The sequence below is a fragment of the Camellia sinensis genome, chromosome 11 (assembly GCF_055761805.1).
Source record: "Camellia sinensis isolate YWXY chromosome 11, ASM5576180v1, whole genome shotgun sequence".
Taxonomy (NCBI): domain Eukaryota; kingdom Viridiplantae; phylum Streptophyta; class Magnoliopsida; order Ericales; family Theaceae; genus Camellia; species Camellia sinensis.
The window spans coordinates 101,907,179-101,920,897 of record NC_138971.1 but is presented as its reverse complement, the minus strand read 5'-3'; the positions used below and the strand labels follow the sequence as shown (position 1 = coordinate 101,920,897).

The window sequence follows — 13,719 nt, the reverse complement described above, 5'->3', positions numbered from 1 at the left end:
CAATCCCCCACATAAATGGAATTTGACAGAGAAAAAATACAACAACATGATCTAATTACAGAGAGTACAAAAATTGGAAATATTCTGCAAAAGATAGGTAGCTTTTGGCTTTGAACCTTCTTTTGTGAGACACTATCGGATTTACTAGCTAACTAGTGAACATGATGTAATGAACTGTTCATCCGTTTGTGTAAACCAAGACAATAAAACTCACACAGTATATTACCAAACATAATTTAGTTCTCACTATTATGTTCATTTTGGCCTTGAACAACCTGGTCTTTCATAAATACTCTAAAGACTTGTAGCCTTTCACAAATCTCATAGAACCGGCCCAATTCACACTCATATATGTGATTCTTATAAAGAGTATCTTGACATACTCCATTAGGTATACCTAGATATAAGAATCATTAAAAGTATTACTTAACCTAAAACGCTGCAAACATCACTATTTTATCATAAAAATTGGTAGGAGTTTGACTCCTCAATGATCCTTATAAGTCATACACAACTCGGTTGTCCCTTTGAACCTAGATCTTGGGATCTTCAGTCAATTACGTTGGGTTGCCGTTGTGGTAACTCTTATTTAATAGGCTTAAGTCTCATTCCCCTCGATGAATTCTTAACTAGCTCTCTTGCTAACCCTTTGGTTAGTGGATCCGCTATGCTGTCTTTAGACTTCACATATTCAATGAAAATAATTCCATTAGAGAGTAGTTCTCTTACGATGTTATGTCGACGACGAATATGTCGTGATTTACCGTTATACATATGACTTTGTGCTCTACCTATTGTTGATTGACTATTGCAATGTATGCATATAGCAAGCACCGGTTTTGGCCACATTGGAATATCTTCAAGGAAGTGACAAAGCCATTCTGTCTCTTCCCAACTTTATCTAAAGCTATTAATTTTGATTCCATAGTAGACCTAATAATGCAAGTCTGTTTAGAAGATTTCCAAGATATAGCCGCACTATCAAGAGTAAAGACATACCTATTGGTGGACTTTGAGTCTTTAGTATCCAATATCCAGTTTGCATCACAATATCTTTCAAGTACTGTTGGATATCTAGTATAATGCAGCCCAATGTTACGAGTAAACCTGAGGTATCTTAGAACCCTTATAACTGTTTTCCAGTGTTCTACTCTTGGATTACTCGTATATCTACTTAATTTACTTACTGAATAAGTTATATCCAGGCGAGTGCAGTTCATCAAGTACATTAAGCTTCCAATAATTTGGGCATACTATAATTGAGAAATACTTTCCTGTACATTCTTAGAAAGAAACAAATTAACATCCACAAGTGTTCTAGCAAAATGATCATCATCTTTGCTAAATTTGTCAAGTAGTTTCTCAATGTAATGTGATTGTGACAAAGCATAACCTTCTGATGTTTTGGTAATTTCCATATCAAGAATTACATTAACAATCCCCATGTCCTTCATGTCAAAATGTTTATTCAACATTTTCTTGGTAGTTTTAATCATGTCATTATTACTACCTATAACGAGCATATCATCCACATAAAGACATACAATCACATATACTTTGCTTGTGTTTTTAATATAAACACATTTGTCACATTCATTAATTTTGAATCTATTTAACATCATTGTCAAATTTCTCATGCCATTACATTGGCGCTTGTTTTAAACCATATAATGATTCAACCAATTTACATACTTTCTTTTCTTTTCCTAAAACAAAAAATCCTTCTGGTTATCCCATGTAAATTTTTTTATCTAACTCACCATTTAAGAAAACGATTTTCACATCTATTTGATAAATTTTTAGATTGTACAACGATGCAATAGCAATTAGTATTCTAATGGATGTTATTCTAGTAACCAGTGAGTATGTGTCAAAGTAATCAAGACCTTCTTTTTGTCTAAAACTTTTGACCATTAGTCTTGCCTTGTATTTGTCAATTAATCCATCCGCTTTCATTTTTCTCTTGAAAATCTACTTGTACCCAAGAGGTTTACAACCTGGTGGCAGATCCACCAATTTCTAAGTGTGATTTTGCAAGATGGATTCAACTTCACTATTTACAATTTCTTTCCATAAAGAAGTTTCATGACTGGACATAACTTTTTTAAAAGTTAAGGGCTCTTCTTAGATTTACCATGTCCTTCTTGTCCTTAAAAGGACTCTTCTTAGATTTACCCTTTTTCAACTTGGAATTTCCAGAAGAACCCGGTAGCGATTGTTGCGTGCCACGGCGAGGAACAATGCTTCCCCCTTCCACTTTAGCCATATTATAAAATGTTACTTGTATCAACACAAGAACTACAAATCAAAAGTTGCATTCATCACACAAAAATCTCCGCTACTATGGAAATTTGACTGCTACAAATACTTACCTATTGAAAGTTCAGATTGCGCGTTACAAAGATAGAGAAACGCAAAAAAGGTTGAATCCCGATCCAATTGCAAAAGTATTGCTACCTACAGCGGAACAACACATTAACGACCAAGCAATTTGGAGCGAAAGACAAGCAAAAAAGATGCAATTAGCATTAAAAAACGGTCAAACAAAGAAGATGCATTGAGGTGTAGTTCAATGATGCATTGAAGCAACAAAGTAATGAAGCTTGATTGTGGCGAGGAAAGGGTGATGGACGAAATTTGGTGTCTCTGGAACGAAGCTGAAATCTTTTGTGAAATGGTAGAGATTCCGTGGAATCAAGCCATCGCCCAACAAGCCCACATCTTCATCCGACCGGCTCGTACCGGATGAAACTTAAAATGTAAACTCTCCGTGAGCAATTCAAATCCCTCTATTGTATCGAAAGCCTAATTTTAGATAACTCTATCTAAATACTTATCCGCATGAGCTAATATTTTCAAAACTTTTTAACATAGTCATGTACAAATACTCTCATTAGCTATAAGAGCATCTGTACAGGGAAGCATTATTGTGGGTACTTGTATCAAGCCCAATACGCGGCAAGTCCTATGAGTGCCACATCACCAAAACTCCACTCGCATTGCAGACCAATATAAGAGCATATGTACAGGGCATTATTGCGGATACTTGTATCAAGCCCAATACACTGCAAGCCCTACGAGTGCCACATCACCAAAACCCGCCCACGTGGCAGACCAATAAGGCACCACGTGGGCATATCACATGTTTGATACATGGCGAGCCCTATGGGCGTCGTGTGCCAAGGCACCAGGCAAAACCAAGACTATATGCTTAGCCTAAATGGGAGCAGACATACAAGCCCAAATATGTCCAAATATGAAGAGACTTACAATAGGTAGCACCATGGCCCCGCCGGGTCCATGGTCCTTCATACCTCGCTCTAAGACCAAATAGCAATATAATTAGCCCCTAGTTCACTTGAACTTGGACTAATAAACCCTAGTTCTCCTAAACATTGAGATAGGCCCGCGGCCCATTCTCCTACTTGGAAGCGAGCCCCTGGCTCTCCTAAACACTGAGGTGGGCCCTGGCCCATTCACCTACTTGATTTCCTGGGTTAGGAGCAAGACCTAGGCACAACTGTTCAGGATCATCAAAGGATATTGGACTGGCGGCTAAGGTCATGGGATCATTAAGATGGTTGTCTTCTTGCTAAGACAACTCCATTTTAACCAGGCTTGGAGAAGAAGCAACAACGACCTTACATTCATATCATCCGATGCATATACGAAACGTTACTTTCCGCCTACCATGAAACGTTGCTCTCTACTTGCCGTCAAGTCACAGATGACAGAAGAGCTTATATCACTTTTGGCAAAGTTACAGAGAACAAGCCACCTGTTCAACAGGTTGTTTCGGCTCCAATACTCTTGTGGCCTATATAACGTATTGTATATGCAATAAAAAATTTCACTTCACTACAACAATACTCCGTAATTCTAACACACTAAGTCACACACTTAAACACTCCCTCTCACATTCTACATTAGTGTTCAAGGTCCATCACTACCAACCTTTCCCTTTCCAAGCTTGCCTTAACCTCTTTATCTCCACCTCCAATGATCTCAGTCCATTGAAGTGCATGTATCTTCCCAGACTATCTCCAACCACACCTCTCACCCACATAGATAAATCTCTTGCTCATCTTCTGATTGATGGCGCATGGAAACGGACAACAAATGAGGATGGAGCTGCTGGGGTATAGACAATGGTGGGTTGCAAAGTCTAGCCTTTGAGACAACGAAATTTAGAGCAGTATTCGACATTGGAAGCTGAGTTGAGAGCATGCCTTTTAGCATTACAATGGGCAAATTGAAGCGGATTACACGAGTGAAAATTCTGAAAATTCAAACAGATTGTCAACTCCCTCGACAGGGACTGAAAAATGATTCTTGAGAATGCTGGAACACTGGTCCTATTTTACAAGATATAGTTGCTTTATTAAAGAAGTTTTTGTTGATACGCATCTGCAAAGTTCCCGGACAATCGGTGCAACAGGCACACAACTTAGCTAATTAAGGCATGACTAGGTGAATATTAATTTTGTTTCTAGGTTTTCTGCAGCAGTGTAATAATTTGCTTTGTTGTATTAGCTTGCGCTAGTTTTGGTTGTGTAATATGGATGAACTTTGTAATATCTCTGGTATGTTTATCGATATAAATTAGGGCGAATTATACTAACCGTCCTTATAGTTTGTGACTCATGTCACTTTGATATCTGACTTTTTAATTGTGACACATTTGATCCTGAATTTTAAATCTTATTCCAAATAAGCACAATTGAAGATACCATTGCTCAATTTCAAAGGCAAAGTCGTCAATTTGATAAAATATAAACTAATTTGACAAAAATAAATATCAAAAAAATATTTTTGAATTTTTAAAAATAATTTCTACCTACCAAAGATAAATTTATGTAAAATTGATAAATATTGTACACATTTATTTATTTATTTTGCCAAATTAATATGTGTTTGGATGATGATCATGTAATGGATAGTTGTTAAACTTTTAATGTATAATCGATATATTTAATATATGAAATGTTTTTAGTTTGAATTTCTTGATAAATTGGTTTAATAATGATATCAAATTTGTCGCCATATTTGACTTTTGAAAAATATAAACTAATTTAATAAAAATAAAAACTATCACCCATTACATGATAATCATCGAAACATATAATAAAAATTAATTTGATAAAAATAAATAAATAAATGTTTAAATACATAATTTTATCTTTAGTTAGTAAAAATAATTTTTAAAAATTCAAAAATATTTTTTTAACATTTATTTTTATCAAATTAGCTTATATTTTATCAAATTGACTACTTTGACTTTGAAATTAAACAATGATATTTTTAATTGTCCTTATTTGAAACAAAATTCAAAATTCATAGTCAAATATATCATAAAAGGTACCAGAGTGACACGAGATCTAAACTATAGAGACCGTTAGTGTAATTCGCAGTATAAATTATAACTCCATCCAAAAAATAATTTGTACATTAGTAGTACAAGACTCTCTCTCTCTCTCTCTCTCTCATCAGCAGTACTCAGCCAAAGCACTTCTTGAAGCATAGTGGGAAGACCTTTGTATTTTCTATATGCAGCGAAAGAAGATAGGACGCAGCCAAATGACAGGAGAGTGACAAAATCAAAATATTTTGCAATTTGCACATATATGTGCTAAGATTTTAATTCGTTGAATGATTGTATAGCACTGACTCAAAAATTATTTTCCAGGAAAAAGAAAAAGAAAAAGAAAAAAAAGAAACCATTGTCCCAGACTCTTGAGAACCAACCTCTCTTCCAGCAATAGCACACTCATCACTCGAAACATTATAAACTCTATGCGGAAGTCTCCGTACGTAGCGTTTTCAGTGCTTGCCAATGAAGATTTAGGACGATCACTCAAAGAAACTATCAATAAATCGCTTTGACCAGAAAATCATTTTACACTTGCACATTGCTTGAGGAATCAAACCACAAAATTGAAAGTCAAAGTGAATGCCACAGTTTGTAGCGGAGCCTGGAATTCAGTGAAAATAGACACAAATTAATGACAATATTAATTTTGTTTCTTCCTCATAATAAATAACAATGAGATATTACTAAACGTAAACATTAAGAGTTTATTTGCATAGATGTGAATTTTAAATTAAAGGATTTGAGGTTAAATTTTATATAAATATTGTGGAGTAATTATTTTAGGTGGATTGAAAAATTAAAAAAGAAAATAAGTTAAGAGAAAGGATAAATTTTAGTAGAAAAATTCTATAAAACACACCGCAAAAAAAAAAATATCTATCATATGTCGCAATTATGATCTTTATGATTTTTAGTTATAACACATTATAATGTTAGATATAACTTAATTATAACTTCTTGTAATTGTTATTTTGGTTGTGATTAAAGAGTCTTTGATTATACATCAAGTAATGATTCGTAATGACACATTCTGATATTATTTATGACTTAATGTAATTTCTTTTTCCTCTTTTTTTTTTTTTTTTTTGGTTATAATTGAAGATTTGTTATTTGGTTATAATTTATATAGTAGTCATTTTAGTTATGAATAAAAATAATTTGGTTATAAAAATTTATAATATCAATATCATAAAGTAATAACTAGTATATGGTACACCTCTTTTGAAGGTGTATAATAGAACGACTCACTTAGTAGGTTCATTGTAATTAGAAAGAAAATTTATAATAGAAGGACTATTATAATTTGAAGAAGGGCTATTATTATAATTTTATAGATGATATATAATCTTCCCCCAACCACCCCCCCCCCCAACAAACACCAAATGCTTATATTGTATGAAACATGCAAAACGGCTAAACAAAACATAATCCTTATCACTAAAAATAGTTTCATAATAAGTAACTTGGAACTGAAATTTTTCCCAAGCAACCTGTAAATGAGACTAAAAATAAGGATTGCCCTGCATCAGGAGGACTGTGCTGGAATTGTCTCTGTAGCTGCCGTTCAGAACTTCTCAAGCAGCAGGACCAAAAAGGCTAAAATCTCTACCCCCCCCCCCCCCCCCCCCCCCCCCCCCAAAACACCAAATGCTTATATTGTATGAAACATGCAAAATGGCTAAACAAAACATAATCCTTATCACTAAAAATAGTTTCATATTAAGTAACTAGGAACTGAAATTTTTCCCAAGCAACCTGTAAATGAGACTAGAAATAAGGATTACCCAGCATCAGGAGGACTCTGCTGGAATTGTCTCCGTAGCTGCCATTCAGAACTTCTCAACCATCAGGACCAAAAAGGCTCCAATCATTCACCTTGAAGCTAGAGACTGCAAGTTGAAAAACCTCGGCCATTGGCACACATCCAGATTGTGCAGCAGGTACAGGCAGACCAGCACCAACTGTGCTCGCGCTGTCACTCAAAGGACTGCAACCACATTAGCAAAACAGTTGAAATTTTCAAAGAAACTCCTTCAGTGACAACTATTATTAGCCTAAACATTTCAAACTTCAATGTGAACAACCTTTTTCTTTTTTTTTTTGGTTTGGTCAGATTACAACACAATGAAATGCATGCAAATTGAGGAATTTAGCCTTCTTGAGAAATAATTCATTGGTTAAATACTAACCAATAACCAACTCTCTTTACACTTTATATATACTAAGTTTTCTTACTGTAACTAGAGAAGCATGTGCCTCTATTTTGTTTTCCACTTTTTCAGTTGAACGAGGAAGAAAGATTGAACAAGAAATGACTTGATTTTAAGAAAATTTTCTAACCAAAAAATTACTAACACATAACCAACAACAACAATATATGAAGTGTGTAAAATGTCAAACGCCCACAGTCAAAATGGTAGGGAGACAATGTCAAATGGTGGATTTGGATTCTAGACCCTAGTTGTTCCACAAACTAGCCATTCCACAAATTAGCCCTTCATCTTTCTTTTTCTTTTTTCTTCTTCTTTTTTTTTTTTTTCTCTTTTTTTTTTTTTTTGATAATGAGGAACCCCCTGACCCCACCTTTGGTGAGACCTAGATGTCCTTGCTTAGAAATGCATACACACAACAGTTAAATTGCTTTAGAGGATGTGCTTTGTTGGGCATTTAAAAGTCAGTGACAGGGTGAATGTTCAGACCTAGAAGATTTTCAGACTCTGCTGCTACAAAATAGGAAAGATTTCCTCTAGGGTGTCTAAGTGAAGAACTGTAAAATTAAAAAATGGAACTACTAGAAAAAGCCAAACTACAAGGATATCCTTGATACATACCTTATTAAGATGGGTTCATATGCAGTGATTAGTACATCAGTAAAAACTTCCCTAAGACGCAAATTTGCCAAATACACCTGCAGGAATTAATATTTCAAACCTCATTTGGCAATTTGAAACAAAAAACCAGCAGTAGAGAAAGAAAATACAAACTTACCCTAACTGTATTTTGAGCTTCCCTTCCTTGGCCTTCCTTAGAGATGGCCTAAGCATGAGTGTTAATAGCAGTTAGTAACCAATAGTGTATCTGGAATGCAAATAACATGTTTAAAGATAGGGAGAGCAGGGGAGGTACAGCAAGGTGTGTGAACACAGACAAGCAAGCATTTTTATACACGATAATCATCACGCTTACAATTTGAGGTCACTACACAATTCCATTAGTGCTATTTTGTAAAAATACCTTACCAACAATTTCACGGAAAGTCATCTTATGGACTTGTCTAGCAAAACTAGGCATTACTATTAAATACAGCATGTGATAATGTTCTCCATTGCCATGACATGCTAATAAATGAGAAATCAATAGATACAAAGCCTCTGCAAAATAGATGTGGTTCAATATGTATCCTTTACGGCATTAAAAAAGAAAGTTAATTTTTAATCCATTTAAAGCTCTATCACCGATATCCAAGATCATCTAAACACACTGATCATACAGCCTGCACGTAACAGAGTTGGTCAATACCATGTAAATATTTTCTTCCTTTCATTTAAGCATCACAATTAATTAGCAAAGGTACTACTGTGATTGGTTTCCTTGACAAAAAGCTTTAAAAAAAAATTTTGGTTCACGAGAACGTTCCCTCATGCCTAGTTCTTCACCTATCATTCTTCCCCACATAATACAATCACAAATGGTGACTGTTATACAATTGCACTGCCAAAGGAAGGAGCCTACAGAAAGATTAGAACAGTGAACAGCTTGATGAGTATTCTGTCATCACACATACACTTACAAGTTAGGAGTCCCAATTATAATAATAAGCCCTAAAGCAATAACTTTTTCATCCTTGCAAAGTCATTAAAACTTCAAATGATCTAACAAAGTAGCACCAGGCAATATTAATTCAATAGATCACCACCATAATCAATGGCATGCAAATTTAGAACCACGTAATACATAAAACAAAAGAATAAGAAATTCACCAAAACTTCACTTCACGTAATTGATATGCTATTTTTTTACCATCTGGCCAACTGCAGTAGTAACAACTGCAGGCAGGTTTCTGAAACGCAACCCATCAAACTCAAAAACTCCAGACTGCTCAATTATCTGAAATAACAAAATAAAAGGGTAGTTAGATACCAATAAGCATAAATCATAGGCACTAACAATCCACAAGGTTGCAATCCACCTGTAAAGTTTACATTCCTACATTGCAGAAAACATCAGTGCCATTTTTTTAGAGTTATACCCTGCTAAGTTATGCTGAGTAATCCTCAGGGCATCCCAACAACAAAAGATTCTCAGGACAGTGCCAAAGCATATACTTAAAGCTCATCATTAGTGCTTCCTTTTCTAAGATGGACAGTAGATAATATTGTAATATTATTATTATTATTATTATTATTATTATTATTATTATTATTTTTACAAACCAATAAGAAAGTTTATTACAAAAAGGAAACAGAATAGATATGAAAAATGGCCACGTTCAATAACAAAGACATTTAATTTTATGTCAAGCTCTTTTTTTTTTTTTTTATAAAACTTATAATTGGCAAATGCCGAAAGCCATCCAACTATAATAACAATCCAAAGTGTCATCGCATTGACATGAATCCTAATTTGACAATTCCATCATGTCGAGCATCCTTTTGGCAAGCATGAGATTCTATAACCACGACTCAACGTCTGAAACAAAACACGAAGAGTTTTCAAAGAATTTCTCTAGACCCAAAAAAGTGAGAGAACGACCACTTTACTATTATGCTACTATATATGTAACTCATTGACTCCCTTTTAATGTATATATCTCCCATCTCCTTCCACTCCCTCTTTGTAGAAAATCCTTAAATGGTCGATCTACCGACAACAAATAGAAAGGGAAATAATAAATTAACCACATCAAGCGGTTGAACGTGACCAAGTGTACAAATTACAACCATGTTATTTTCAAAAGGTTTTCCCCAATAGTTCATACACAATATGCGAATATTAATGATATGTTTCTCTGACACTTAAATTAACTTAATAGGCACTCTCAATGCACTACAATCTTACTCATGCAAATACAAAGATGCAAACCCAAAAAATTATATGTAGATAAATCACATTTTCATTAAAAAAAAAAAATCCGAAAAAGAAGAGAAAAATGTGAACGTTGATTAGTTACCATGACTCCCTCAGCATCTTGTTCTGTGGCAAGGTCATGAAGAAACCAGGTTGCACTTCCATTGTCAGCAACCTCATGTTTGAGCTCTAAGAGTTCAAATATCAGACTCTCGTCACGCTCAGGGTCCCCTAAAACCTCCTTCAAATAAGAATTGAATTACAACAAAAAAATCAATCAACAATTGAAACCCAAGAAAGTGATAACCATAGCTAGCATCATACAACTGATAAACATCAAATTGAAATAAAAATGCATAAAATAACAAACAAACAAACAAACAAACCTGATGATCAGGCACTGGCCTGACGTTGCTCACATCCTGCAAATCCAACACAAGTTCGTGGGTGAATTGCCTTTGTCTAGTGTTCAACTATTAACGAAGCCTTAAATATGTATGCACACATAAATACTAGCTGTCTGCGCACATGCCATTGGAAAATAATAATAATATAAGAACAATAAATTGAGAGAGCCTCTCCAATTTACCGAAAATTTACTATCTATCCATAAGCTTTTAAGGAAAAAAAGAACATTCCAATTAATTAGGTTATCGATGCAGTTGGTAATTTTTTTGGTAAATTAAGCCTCTCTAATTTACCCGAATACTTACAAACTTTCCTATCCTATCCTATCCATGATCTCAATTTCAACTCTCATCCTCCTCATATATAACTCAATTTTCAAGCCAGTGATATTAAGGCAAGATTATCTCATATCTTCTTTAATCATCAACTAATCATACCATTTACCCATTATCTTTGAGAATAGGAAATTCCCATATTTGAAAAAAGTAAAAGATACCAGAATCGAACACAGTAACACCATAAGAGTTCGCATCTATATATTTTATTATAATAGCATAGATAGATAGTTGAGAAGTAACCTGAAATCGAAGAGGGAATGTGGAGGTTATTGCGCCTCCAAACAAATCACGCGGTGCACAGTAATCTCGCGACATTTACAGCGGTGGAGAGAAAAGAGGAGAGATTCCTCTCTGTTTTGTTCCTTTTCTGTTTTTGAACAAGGCCCCCTGTTCGTTTGGAACCTTCCATTTATGTAGTCAAAATAGACTATGCTTTGCTTCCACGCCGTGTGTGCGTGTAGGAAATGGGATCAGTGTAGTCTCTCTATTTGAGGTGTGGTATAATCTTATTTTTATGATTTAAACCGTTAATTTTGTAGGGTTTATTGAATATTTTATACTTATCAAAAATCATATTAATTAAATATCAACAACTATATCGATAACGAAAAAAATAAATAATAAGATTTTCTTTTGAGAAATAGTATAAATAATATGCAATTTGATCATATAGTTATTGATATCCGATTAATATGATTTTTGGTAGCCATGAAGTACTCAACAAACCCTACAAAATGAACGGTTTAGATTACAAAAATAAGGTCGTAATGTACCTCAAATGAAAGCACCACAATCACTACTATACTTTTAGCACAATAGTAACCCATTTCCGTGTATCACCGACGTAGCTTTTTACCTAAAAACAAAAGAACAAATAAATAAATAAAACAATAAAACAAAGGAAAAATTAAAAAAAAGCATGACAAACATAGTACAAGTGCCAACACCGGTAGGGATGTCAATTTGAATCCGGCCTGACGGGGGCCCAACCCCGACCCGAATTAGAGCGGTTTTTTTTTTTTCCTGAAAAATACCCTCGATAGGCCAAGAATGGTATTCGAAAATGAATCCCCGATGATTTTAAAGCCAGAGACGGTGATACGTTTCCCAACCCTGGCCCCGGTTCCAGCCTCAGCCCTGGCCTCGTCCCCGTTTCCCCCCAAGTAAAATTACTATTATACCTCTTTCTATATATATATGTGTGTGTGTGTGTGTGTATGTGTGTGTGTGTGTGTCTCTATTTTGTTGACTCATTTTAGGGTTTGGTTGACACTCACACAAAACACATTGCCTCTCTCTCTCTGCTCTGCTCACACACAGTCGTTAGCTACTGCTCTTTCACCGCTCATCGTCGATTTTCAAAGGGTACTGTCTCTCTCTCTCTCTCTCTCTCTCTCTCTCTCTCTCTCTCTCTCGTTAAACTACTAATCGATCTATTTTTTCTTCTTTCAATTTTGATATATTAATCCAAAAATCACTGCTTTTTCACCCCCTCTCCATCATCTATTTTCAACGATTTCAGTTTCGATCTAGGGTTTTGAGTCAGCTCGTGCTTCGCTAGTCAAAAACCAGTTGGTTTTTCTGCTACTATATTTAGGGTTTTATCGATTGGGCTATTGTATGACATAGATGAATGTAACAATTTTAGCAGAACAATATAACAACTTTTATGTGTTGAAAAATGAGTCTGAAATCAGTTTGTGAACATCATTTGTTTGAGACCCTTTGCACTTTAGAGTTAAATTTGAAGAACTGGAGCAGATGCTGCAATGTGAGTGTCAATTTTTGAATTTAAAGACATGGAAACAACTGGAATTGCTATTTATAGATCACTATCTGTTCGGGGATTTTATGGGTCGGGGAAACCAAATCCCTGTTAGGGGTATGGGACGGGGACGAGGACGAGGGGGTGATGGGTTCCCCGCCGAGAATCGGGGCCAAGGACGAGGAATTTAACACCTTAGGGGATCGGGGACGAGGAGTGTAATCCCCCTCCCCGCCCCACCCCTCCCCTTCTCACCCCGTTGCCATTCTTAGACACTAGTTATTAGTGTGTCAACAATGAGCTTAACAGACACTACAAAAAAATAAAAATTACTTATAATATGTCTAACCCAACTATAAGTAAGGGTTTGGCATGCACTAAAAAAGTGTATTTTTTTTGCATAAATATACTTATTTGAGTCATATCAATCAATATTTACTTTCTACTTTTCTACCCACTTTCTCTACTTTTCTACACATTTTTTATAAAAAATCAAAAAGTGCACTTATTTAGAACTTCCCAGATTCAACTATCCAAAAATTTTTGTGACAATAATTGTATGGTAGAGATTAATTTATATGGTGTGGAATTCACAATAAATCTGAATCACAAGATAAAAATTTCAATTAATTTGTTAATTGATACAGATGTGTTCGTAATAATAATGCTACCCAATACTCTCAACTATAATGGATGAAAATAAAAAAAAAAATTATTCAAAAAGTGAATATAGATTATCTTTCTATTCATCTAAACTCTAACCACAAATC

At 34.8% G+C, this 13,719-nt stretch overlaps 1 protein-coding gene across 4 annotated transcripts; it reads right to left on the bottom strand.

Moving 5' to 3' along the window:
- Positions 1-5,395: 5,395 nt before the first annotated feature.
- Positions 5,396-11,582, bottom strand: LOC114316650 (uncharacterized). Of its 4 annotated transcripts, none has more exons than XR_014344274.1 (8): positions 11,425-11,582; positions 10,825-10,860; positions 10,542-10,679; positions 9,392-9,478; positions 8,360-8,407; positions 8,203-8,279; positions 7,156-7,343; positions 5,396-5,972 (listed from the first exon to the last, which is right to left on the bottom strand). XR_014344274.1 is itself a non-coding variant. In XM_082894405.1 (7 exons), exons 1-7 carry the CDS (start codon positions 11,497-11,499, stop codon positions 7,211-7,213), a joined length of 594 nt encoding a protein of 197 aa, XP_082750531.1. In that variant the 5' UTR covers positions 11,500-11,582; the 3' UTR covers positions 7,051-7,210. The 4 variants fall into 4 exon arrangements, 2 of the variants coding, with proteins under 2 accessions (XP_082750531.1, XP_082750530.1); XR_014344273.1 differs by having other exon boundaries at positions 7,156-7,358; positions 11,425-11,579; XM_082894405.1 differs by lacking the exon at positions 5,396-5,972 and having other exon boundaries at positions 7,051-7,343.
- Between the last annotated feature and the right edge of the window lie 2,137 nt (positions 11,583-13,719).

Bases quoted from the DNA above. Each gene is read 5' to 3' on its own strand.
- LOC114316650 (XM_082894404.1), bottom strand. From the start codon at position 11,499: ATGTCGCGAGATTACTGTGCACCGCGTGATTTGTTTGGAGGCGCAATA. The intron at 10,861-11,424 runs GTTACTTCTCAA...TTGGATTTGCAG, and splicing joins CATTCCCTCTTCGATTTCAG to GATGTGAGCAACGTCAGGCC. The intron at 8,280-8,359 runs GTAAGTTTGTAT...TAATTCCTGCAG, and splicing joins AAGCTCAAAATACAGTTAGG to GTGTATTTGGCAAATTTGCG.